Source organism: Varanus komodoensis, unplaced genomic scaffold, assembly GCF_004798865.1.
Source record: "Varanus komodoensis strain SLA01 unplaced genomic scaffold, ASM479886v1 scaffold1, whole genome shotgun sequence".
Classification (NCBI taxonomy): Eukaryota; Metazoa; Chordata; class Lepidosauria; order Squamata; family Varanidae; genus Varanus; species Varanus komodoensis.
Genome location: NW_025335268.1, coordinates 133,684,647 through 133,696,467, shown reverse-complemented (window position 1 = coordinate 133,696,467; position 11,821 = coordinate 133,684,647). Strand labels below are relative to the sequence as shown.

Genomic DNA, 11,821 nt, shown 5'->3' with positions numbered 1-11,821 from the left:
CAGCATATGCTGGTTTTCCAGGGGAACCCAGCATGCCAGCATATTAATAATAGCAGCAGCAGTTATAGATTCAGCATATAGCTTTATATACCACTTTTCATATTTGAAAAATCTCTAAATACTGCACAGTAGCATATATTACAAAGTGTGGTACAAGATCTACAGCAGTATTGTCTAGCGCCCAGTGACTTCCTTCGAATCAGTTGAAGAATAAAAGCAATCTGGAAAAACCAGCACAGCAAAATTGGGAAGAACAATAACAGTTTAATTTCTCTGCTCTCGGTAGTTGTACAGCACCTGTATTTGCACTCTGACATCCTGTGGTACATTATTTATTTCCATTAGATTAGAAAACTGCCTTGGTTGCCCTGTGGGATGACCTTTGCTGGGAGAAAGACACAGGGAGTGCAGCCCTGCTGATTCGCTTGGACTTCTCAGCAGCTTTCTATACCATCAGCCATGGGTATCCTTCTGGATAGGCTGGCTGGGTTAGGAGTAGGTGTCACTGCTTTGTGGTGGTTCCATTCTCACCTGGCTGACTGATTCCAGAAGGTGGTGCTGGGGGATTATTGCTCTGGCCATGACAGTTATGCCATGGAGAACCACAGGGTTCTGTTTTATTCCCCATTTAATCCCCTCTCTATTTAAGTTCTACATGTCACTGCTGGGGAGATAATCTGGGCGCTTGGGCTGAGATGCCATCAATATGCAGATGACTCTTAGCTCTGTCTCACTTTTTCATCAAAATTAGCTGAGGCTGTGGTCTAGAAACTTCAACCAATTCAAAATAGGGCAATGTGACTGTTGTTGGGGAATGGTCCATGAGATCATATCATGCCAGTCCTCTTTCAGCTGCACTGGCTGCCAGCTGAAGTCCAGGCCCAGTTCAAAGTGCTTGCACTAATATTGAAAGCCCTACATGGCTTGGGGCCAGGTTATCTGAAGGAATGCCTTTTCCCATATGTACCTACCTTGGGCCTTAAGATCATCCTTCTGAAGGAGCACTCCCCTCCTCCAGGGAGAAAGGGATGACTAGGGGAAAGTCCTGCTCAGTTGGTGGAGCCCCATCTTTGGAATAAGCTTCCCAGAGAGGTTTGCCTGGCATCCTCTCTTTTTCCGTTTAGCATGAACTGAAAACTTTTTTAAAAAATTCCAGGCATTTTAATAGGGTTTTATTAGATGCTGCTGCTGTACTAGTATACCAATTTGACTAGTTGTTTTGGGATTGTTGTTATTGTTGCTCTTATTGGTTGTTATACTGCTGTTATTGTGATACATTTATTTTTTTATCTTTGCTTATATGTTTTAACTTTGTAAGTCACCCATAGAACCTTTATGGCTAAGGGGTGGTAGATAAATGAAATAAATAATAGCTTGCACACATATGGGACTAATGAAGAGGCAGAAAGGGAGATGCTAATGATTTCCTTAGTTCCATCACCACTATAATGATATGATATACTTTCTGCTAATTTAAGAAACATTTATCATAAGAATATGCAATATTTGGATTACACTATTTATTCCACCTTCCCTCCATGACTTGACTCGTCTGTATTGCCTGCCTTTAACAAAATTCACAAATGCCTTCCATTGACTTTTCAAGCCCAAGTTCCCGATAGTTATTGAAAATCCTTTGGCTATGGGTTTGCTTTGCTTTTGCTCTTGACCTAAATGTGTGATTTGTTACTGTTTTTGATGGAAACATCTTTATAACTATTGCTCTTCTAAGATGTTTCTGCCATGCATCAGATCTCTGCCAAAATTACAATATTCAGTTCTGGTTTCTGCAAACCAGATTGGGAAATGGGATGAGGAGAAGGGTCCTGCTTCAAAGCTGATGATTTGAGTAAACAGTCTTGGATCCCTTCCTACTCTATGATTATACAAGGGAATGACAGGCAACAGTGAAAAGACAATAGACGTGTTTCCCGCCCTCTACCCTGGTTGCCATAACCATTCATAAGGCTGATAGAATCAAAAGTGAAGTGGATTAGAAGCTTATTCTATCTTCAGGTAAATCTTACCCTTTCAATCTCCTGGGGCACATAATCTGCATGACGCTTTCCCATTTTACCATTTTTCTATTTTTGCCTTGAACTTCCCTTGCCCTTTTTAAGATCCCATCATGGAACTCGTCCCTCATTGGCTGGGGGAGGATTTAATGGATACTTAAATATCAGGTGCTTCTCTGAAGAGACATTTGCCATTTTAACATTTGCCTGGAAGAATGAAATAGTCTCCGGAGCAAACTTTTTTGCAGTTACCCATCATCCATGGTATTTAGCAGACCTTAGGAAGCTTGCTCCATCCCTTGGTGCTGAACATTTCAAACTGCCTACTTGTGTGCTTTAGAAGGAAAACCCTTTATAAGAACTCTGCTGTTTTTGAGGTTTGTGCTCACTTCCTTTGTTTGAAAATGGGGAACATGGATGGAAAAGCTGTTGAGGAGCTGAGTGCAACTGAGTGCCATCAATGGTACAAGAAGTTTATGACAGAGTGTCCCTCAGGGCAACTTACCCTGCATGAGTTCAAACAGTTTTTTGGCTTGAAAAACCTGAGTCCATCATCAAACGAATACATTGAGCAAATGTTTGAGACCTTTGACTTTAATAAGGTGAGTTCTGTTTGTATATAACTAATACAAATACATATTACCTATGTGGCCATTATACAAATATATATAGTACAAATAGCTAAATGAATGATCTGCACGTGCTGTTTGCATTGTTTACTTTGATGTATAGAACTTCAATTTGTGTCTGGGAAAATGAACTATAACAGGTGCTTCCACTCAAACTATGCTAACATTTTGCTAGCATTGTGATTTGCAAAACATATCCAGTATTTTGCACTTTTCTACTATTACACATGTATTTTATGAATCTTTTCAGAAATACTGTGGTTACAGTGGTTAGTTCAACCATTTAAGTGTTGACTTAGATCAGCATTCCTCCATCTGGTACCTTCCAGATGTATAATACTACAACTTCCATCATCTCCACTGGCCATGCTGGCTGTGGATGATGGGGGTCATAGTTCCACTTATTTGGGTTGCACTGGTTTGGGAAAAGCTGGATGAAAAGTTAGATGAATATGTGAAAGGTTATACCTACTGTTCTTTGTCTAGGTCTGCTCAACTAAATGACAAATCAGGAGGTATGGAGTGCTTGATATACACTGCAAGTTATTGCTTCTTTTACTAATTTTAAAAAATTTTTCCTGAATAATTTCTAATAACATGGACTACTAAAAACTTGTTTTTCATACAATCACAGATCACTTTCAACCCAGCTTTTTAACCCAGTTTTCTTGTATTTATTATTATTATTTATTTTTTTATTCATATCCTGCCTTTTTCCTACAAAGGGCTCAAGGCAGCTTACATCATTCTCCTCCTCCTTCTTATCCCCACAACAACAACCCTGTGAGGTAGGTTGGGCTGAGAGTCTGTGACTGATCCAAAGGCACCCAGTTGGCTCCATGGCTGAGCGGGGACTAGAACCCAGATCGTCTGAGTCCCAGTCCCATACTCTTAACCACTACACCACACTGGCTCTCTTTTCTTATTACAAAAGCATACCTTCATTTTACAAAATAACAATAGTAAATAAAATAAACATTCTCACATAATAAAAGTATCTCACATGAAGTTTTTTTTAAAAAAATTGTAGCAAAGTATCCACTGAATATAGTTGCAATGCAATATCATTGCTGAAGCTCCATCAGAAAACATTCTGGTCATTTAACTCTTCTTGAGACAACTGTAAATTTACCTCTTATTTTTTTTTCAATCTATAATGCAACCAAACAACACTTACAACTAAAATAAAAACATATACATTTAAACATACAATTCTGATCACTCTTACAATACTGTGCCTCCCACCATAGGATAACTTATTTAGTGTCACTGCATGTGTGGTGAACCAGATTTAGAGCTCTCCATAAGGAGCTTTCAGGACAAGGGGCCTGCAAGGATTATTTTGTAGGCCTAAGATTCTAGGGTCAAATCCTCCTGTCAAATAACAAGGATATAAATATAGAATTGGTCTGTTGACGTCAAAGCAGTAGGGCTGGCTTTATCTTTGCATCAGCCTTGCGCTAGAGCCATTTCCTCTCACGTACCTCTGCACCTGTGCTAAACTGAGCTGCTGCAAAATCCTTTCAAGGGGGCTGCTGGACTTAATGCATCGTCTCTAAGGAGGCTTTTTCAGTTGTCAGAGGCAAAATGTCGACAAAGTAGCCAAACACTGAGACAGAGAAGTAAAGGCTAATTACAAAGATGAAACTTATGGGTGGTATTCATAAGGCCTGCTTGTTAATGATACAATAAATTCTATACAACAGGTATTGTATAGAACTCAACTGAGTCAACTGAGCATTTCCTATACTTCTCCCAGTAGTTAGTTTAGAAACTGAAAGGCGTCCATGGGTTTCACAGTGAGAGGTCAGACAAAATTGCCAATAGTTTAAATAAATGTGAATTAAATTAAAATTCTTCCAAAAGGTCACAAAACTATTAAAGAGTATGTCATAATTTGAGGATGTTGTATCTTTGGGTGATAATACAGACTGAGACACACTGTTGCCTGAAAGCTACTATTGGAGACAGTGGAGGAATTTACCTAATCTAACAGGACTCTGGACAGCATTCAGTCTGCTCAAGTTGTGCAACTGAATGCTTGGAACTTGTATTTGTTGAAAGCATTCATCCCAATCCCGCATGGCCAAAATAAAATAACAATAACAATGAAATTCAGAAGAGTTACAAATACAGTTCAGAACATCACTGAAGGCTGTTCTAGTCAAGTCCTTAAAGAAGTCCAAATGGTTTAGATCTCACTCTCCTCCTCTCTTGGCAGGGACAGATTCTTCTCAAAGTGGGTTAATACAAAGGATTCTCTACTTACCTATGCAGTGTATATATACATACAGTAAGAAAAAATGGAGCCATATCCAGGGTTAATCACCCCCCCCCCCCACAGTGTTTTAGATGAACTTACAGTGTCAATGTCAATATTCTACCTCCATGTTTTTCGAAGATTTCTTCTTCCCTGTTTCCTTAAGTCCTTGAAATAAGTTTGCATGGGGTTTATGTAATCCACTAACATAATCTAGGTTTTCTTCTCATGGAATGAATGGCGCCTATAAGCTCTTCATAGCTGAATTAGAAGCAAATACAATAGACATGGAAGGGGTCCACAAAAAGAGCCCATGTTCCCTACTCCAAGCTTGGAGCTCTGCCCTTGGAAAGTGGAGTCAGAGAACAGATCCCCTTTCCTGCCTCTGTTCCACCAGTACAGATAAAATAACATTGGCCATCTCTCTGAGGTCAAAAAATCATCCCCTGGGAGGGGGTGAAGGGCTCATTCTGATGGGTGAGGATCGGAGCAGGCTAGAGAAGCTTGCTCCAGACTGCTTCCCTTCCACTCAAAAAAACCTTCACTAGGAAGGGGAGCCATCTGGGAAGACCCATCCAGCAAAAAATTGAGGATTGAGCTGGGGAGCCCTCCTCTTACCTAGCCAACTTGAGCCTGGGATAGCATAGGAATTTCAGATACCTTCACTTTGAGGGTTTCCATATATTGAGGTACACTTGCACTTTGATATAAGTGAGAAGTAACAGTTATCTTACAGATCTTGAATTTTTGGTGGACACGGTCAATTACAGCAAAAGTAGTGGGATCTGAGTCTTATTTTTACTTAAGTCTATAGGACAAAGTTGATTTATGATTAGCAAGAGCTGCCTGTGAGCCCCTATATTCTCCAACAAGAACTTTGTTCAGAATTTTTATATTCTGCGGGAATAACCCAGGAAGGCAATATTGTGTTCCATCTGCCTTCCATTAAAAAGCCAGTTCTCCAAAATTCAAATTATTCCAGATTTTCTCTTTGCATTACTATTTGAGTTTTAGTTCCAAATCAGAAAATTTCTGCAGACAGGATGATTGAAAGAGATATTTCTCCATTTTATAACCACAAGAAGTTTTCAAGCAACACTTGTAAATACGTATATTTCAAATTGGAACATTTGATTTATGCATTTCCTTCTGTACAGTGCACAGCCATTGAGTGCAAATACAGGTGAATCTTGGCTGCTTATATCTTCAGTGAAAAGCAATCTTCCTTTTTAAAATGACATTCAGTGGATTCACACTGTTGTTTCCATCAAAGACAACTATAGAAATCCTATTAGTATAATGTTTTAATAGCATTTGAAAGCAGTTTTTTCACTCTTTGACTGTTTATGATCAGTCCAGAAATGCTTGTTGAGCCATAATAACTTTATTAAAGTACAGGCATATTGCTCTTTTTCTGAGCTCACAGTTACAGCAGCAACAGTTAATTTGCAGACATCAGTGATAAACATTAAATTTTATTATGCAACAATTGGTTGTTGATCCAAGTATATCTGGCTTATTCTAGTGATTGTTTCTTATTAACAAAAGCATGTAGAGAAGGGTCATGTTTTTAAACAACTTTAAATAGGCATGTTTTAAAATAATTTGAAAATGCTCAGTATTACTTCCTCTCCTGCTCTTTTTTTCTGTATATATGAATATTTGTTTATGCACTTCACTTGAGTATTTAGGATTAACAACATATGCCAAAATGTTCATTAGATACAATCACTCAGATACAATCACACAGTTACCAACACAGAAATGAAACTGAGCACAAATCTGTACGACTTTTTGCTTAATCTCATTGCATAATGAGTCAAACTAGGGATCTATGTACAGCCCAGATAGTCACACTAATTCCAACAGGACTTAGTCTCTGTAGATACTGGGATGTTTGGGGCTTGAACAAGCATGGGACTGCATCGCCATTCTTGCTTTAGCTGAAACAGTCTTTATTTAACAAACTCCTAGATTTTGAGGGAATAAGGAAAGAAGTATGTTGGGCAAATTTCTTAGTTTGCAACCCTCACTGCATCATTACGTTGCTTAAAAACCTTTATCATGTTCCTAAAGCCCCTTGAAATCAATGGGACCTAAAACTGTGCAATTGGACACAGGATGATATAATCTCAGAATTTCCAGAATTTGCAAAATTTCTTCCAAAACTATTTCACTTTTTTTGGTGGGGGGTGGCTGCATCCCCCCCAAATTCCCTGAATTATGTTAGTGAGTATTTTGGAGGCTGGAAAATGGTGCAAAAACAAACCTTAGGAAAAAGAAAGAAGTTGTATTACAATTCCCGGTAATGACGAACACTACCTATGAAAAAATGTTGAATGTATCCTCCCACTTCAAATGTTTCCCTCCACCCTTGATTTCTCTGTTCACAAGAGAAATTCCACAAAGGTGGAGAATTTTGAGAAGCCTTTTGTGCACAGAATTGATACAGAGAATCAAGCAACTTGAGCATTTATTTTCTGTCCTTGCTTATGACTTAATGAATGAATTGCGTCAGTTGAAATTAGTATTTAAAAAAGGACCAGTTCCTCATTATGGATGTTTCCCCATGCAGTGACACTTTCCAATTATTGAGCTTAATGATTTAGATATTTGTGCTCTGCATACATTTGCCATATGTAGTAATTTAATTATTCTACTGCATGGGGCAGTTTCACCCAGAGTTTACATAGAAAATAAATCTAACCTCCTACTCATGATGTCATAGGAATAATCACCAACTTTGCCACTCACATTTATAGTTATCAGATCTCTTAATCTTCAGAGCTCGCGCAAGTAAAAATCCTATGTCAGGTAAAACACCATGTCTGGATAAGAATTCTCAAGATCAAATAATTAATGGAGGTAGAATTAAAGAGAGGTTTTGAAAACCAAGTAACATGCATAGCCCAACATAAACAGTACATTGTTTAGATTTTAACATATTTAAGTTCCCGTCAGAAAATGTTATTTTGCCCTATGAATTACCTCAAACAAGAATTAAAGTGTTGTGCTAAACAGTAAAAGAGATGTTGTTGTACAGAAATTCAAGGAGCTACTTTAAGTATATACAAGTATCTATTTTTGGCCAATGAGGTTTTTAATTTTTATTATTGTTAAAAATAGCCCTGGTTCCAAAATATTTTCCCATGTGTCTTGGCAGATTATCTTTTGAGCAGCACAAATTGAAAGTCCACCTGAGCACGTGGAACAAGCCACATTATTATTTGAATCCCAGCCTAGATGAATAAATCAGCATACAGTAAATCCAGTCTGGTAACTGAGTTCAGCATTGTTAAAAGCTAACTTGGCTTTAGAAGGAAGACTGTAGAATAAAGCAGATTAGCTCTTTGTGATCCGGAGGGCAAAAGGTTGAGTTGGCATAAAAGTACATTGCATGGGAATTTGTAATATACTGAATTTCAGACTATGCTACTTTTATATTGGAAACACAGAGATGGAAGCATGAAAATATATTTTCATTTTTACTTTTTTATTAGATCGGTAATGTATAATATGAACTTTTCCAGGAAGTCTGAATCAGTACACAGAAACCTTAAGACATATAATACATGCAAATACGCCTTAATCCTGAGTGTTACTTCTTTAAAAGCACCTTGAAAGTCTTGGCCAAGACCTGAGTCTATTTAGGTATCATAGCAACGCATGTTGATGGTATAGCGTCAGAACAAATTATAGTGCAAGGACAAAAGTACAAATCGTCAAGACTGATAGTAAAACTGAGTATCTCCTGTGGGGACAAATCTGGACAAAGAATGCAGCTTAACAAAATAATATCCATTTCACTCTGGATAAAATTAGAGTCCCTCTTCTCCCTTAGGAGTTGCACAACAATTCCATTGGAAGCCAAAGTAATCACAAATGTATCATTAGAGTTCATCTGTGTTTACCTGCTTTGTGATCTGAAATGCCACTTTATTCCATCAAAAGATCCTATTTAACAGTGAACTGGTCCATAAAGCACACAAAGCTCAAAACACAGGAGATCACATGAGACTAACAGATGTAAAAATCCATTGAGAAATTTCTTTGTACTTGAAGAGTTCTGTATATCATCTATTTGTTATTTTCGGAGGTGTTTTTCATTTCTCTCTCCCTCTGTCTTTCTGGCAGCACTTTCTGCTGGCTTGAAGATAATGATTATCATCATTTGCCTTTCTCAAAAGAGATCGAAGGGGTCTTAAAGGAAAATTAAAATATATAAAATAGAATTACAATCATATTTCCAGGGTGCAATCAAATGCCCACCTACTTCGGAATAAACCCTACTGAACTCTGTGGGGCTTACTTCTCAGTAGACATCATGCGATTGCACAGGTCACCTTACCACCATTGGTCTTTACATTACTTCAAGACAGTTGGCTGAGAGTCACAGAGGTGTGTGGATAGTGAGCCTGTGAAAGGGGTTTACCTTGTAGAGGGCCTTCTTCTTAAGTACTAAGACACAGTAAAGAAAGGGGGTTCATATAGACAGCTAAGCCGGCAGAACTCTCACAATCTTCTCTTCTGGTGTTGCAAATACAAAACATTACAGAACAGTATGCTGTCCCAGGCTGCAATTTCCTTTCTTTACTTTTCAAAGGAACTCTGGAAGGAAGTGGCCTGTAATGCACTATATTGGCTATTTGCCTAAATCTACTGAACAATGGGGGCACACGTGCTTCAAACATCAGCTCTCAATTTCTTTTTCTCCTGTAACTAGCATATGCAATGTTGGGTATATTAATATATCTGTAGAGCTCTACAGATATAATTGGGATGGTGCTTCTTTGAAAAAGCTGAGAAGCTCTAGTATGATGGCAACTGTAGCTGTGGGAAATTGCAATACAGAAAAATGATGATGAAATAGTCAAGAATCCATGCTAGCAAGTGCAGTTGTGTTTGATGATTCCCTCTGAAAATTTCTTCTGGAAGAATATTTACTCAGATATAGGGTATATTTAAAGCATAGCGGTAGCTGTTACAAGTTCTAAGAAATGTGTTCAATGAACAAGGTTGTGGCTTACTCAGTTGACATACAACATCTTCTTCTTCAACAGGATGGCTACATTGATTTTATGGAGTATGTGGCAGCTCTAAGCTTGGTCCTGAAGGGGAAAGTAGAACAGAAGCTGAGGTGGTATTTCAAACTCTATGATGTGGATGGAAATGGCTGCATTGACAGGGATGAGTTACTAAACATCATTAAGGTAAGTTATTTTTCTCAGTATCATCCTCAGGCAATTCCTAACAGCACCTGGCAGACATAACAGGAAATCCCATAAGACAGCTGCCATCAACTATTTTCATATAAAGCATGGCTAAAGGAAAATGTTTGAACCTGTCACGCTGTGTAGGATATAATGAAGAGAAACTGAATGTACACACAATGCAGAATAAGTTACATTCACATTGCTGACAGTTTTAGGAATAGGTCAATGTCTCAAAATGCCTTTAAACTGGAATTTTAATGATGGCCAGGGAACAACTCTTTAAGTCCCTTGAAACAAGAATCCTTTTAATTCAGTGTAGCTGTTCCAGTGGCAAATTATCATGAGAACACCCCATGCTACAAGCTCCTTGGGCATAAACAAACATAATGCTGCATTCAAACACAGTCAGTGCTGATTTAAGATTGTGCACATACACTAATAGTTCATAGGATGTCCATCAATATAACTGTGAGCAGGCAACTGAAATTAACACCAGTGCAGTAATCTTTCCATCCTGAACCTCCTGTAATATCCATCACAGTGGGAAAACATGAATCTGCCTGGTCTTTCTGTTGGAAGGGGATCCCTAGAGAATGTGAACAATTATTTGCTCCCCTCAGCTACTCTTGATTCCTCCCAAATATACTTAGCCTGAACATCTAAGATTTGGTCAAGTCAGCAATCTGAATTCCAAGTAAAACTGAATCTAGAAAAAAAAACTAATTAGATGTTCTGATGGTACTTTATGACCAGTATATATTATATTCTGATGTGATTATAACACTTAAAATTAGAAACAAGTGTGTAATTACTGATGGGAATGGTTGCATGGTAGTTTGCTGATTATTTGTTGAAGGGTGGAGGGGAGACCTTTCTACTGTTCACCGACAGATACATCTGAATATTGTGTTCATTCAGTCATCTCCATCTTAATTTTTTGCAGGCAATTCGTACCATTAATCCATGTCAAGAATTAATGTCAGCTGAGGAATTCACAAACATGGTGTTTGATAAAATCGACATAAATGGAGATGGTAAGAACAGCTTCTTTGTCTTCTCTGAGGTGTTACCTTAAATTAGTAGAGCCAAGGTATAGGCTGGGTGAATTATCATAGCAATCTCATACGAAGATTTCAATTGACATCAGTATGTGCCAAGGAAAAACCAGCAAAGAGTGGTTACTGATGTTAGATGCTAAGACGTCTAGTTTATTCAGTAATTTGATCAGGATTTATAAATAAGTGAAAAAGAGATTTTACATGACAGATAAATCTGTAAGTGGGTAGAGAAATGTAAAGCAGAATATAATGGAGAGAAGAAGATAGATTAAAATTAGATCTGTAGATCAACCACTGATTCTCTGTTGTTTGGAGAAACAAAATCTTGCAGAATTTTCACAAATGTGATCGGTTGCAATTAGAAATGGTAGGCATGATGTAGAAATCACTAGCTGGAGTTCCATGCCTTGCATTACTCATAAAATCAGATGCCCAACATTATTTCAGGTTGTACATGAATGGACTCCTTTTGTGTGCTTCTATAGGTGAGCTGTCTCTGGAAGAATTCATGGATGGAGTACAGAAGGATGAGGTTCTACTTGGCATCCTCACCCGTAGCCTGGACCTGACACACATTGTTCGAATGATCCAGAATGATGGGAAGAATCCGGGTGGAGCAGGAGAGGCAGCGGAGGCAGCCGAATAG

At 38.2% G+C, this 11,821-nt stretch overlaps 1 protein-coding gene across 1 annotated transcript; it reads left to right on the top strand.

The window, feature by feature from the left end:
- Nucleotides 1–2,419: 2,419 nt before the first annotated feature.
- Nucleotides 2,420–11,821, top strand: GUCA1A (guanylate cyclase activator 1A). The gene is made up of 4 exons (XM_044451597.1): nt 2,420–2,617; nt 9,965–10,114; nt 11,061–11,151; nt 11,661–11,821. Exons 1-4 carry the CDS (start codon nt 2,420–2,422, stop codon nt 11,819–11,821), a joined length of 600 nt encoding a protein of 199 aa, XP_044307532.1.

Bases quoted from the DNA above. Each gene is read 5' to 3' on its own strand.
- GUCA1A (XM_044451597.1), top strand. From the start codon at position 2,420: ATGGGGAACATGGATGGAAAAGCTGTTGAGGAGCTGAGTGCAACTGAG. The intron at 2,618-9,964 runs GTGAGTTCTGTT...CTTCTTCAACAG, and splicing joins AGACCTTTGACTTTAATAAG to GATGGCTACATTGATTTTAT. The intron at 10,115-11,060 runs GTAAGTTATTTT...AATTTTTTGCAG, and splicing joins AGTTACTAAACATCATTAAG to GCAATTCGTACCATTAATCC.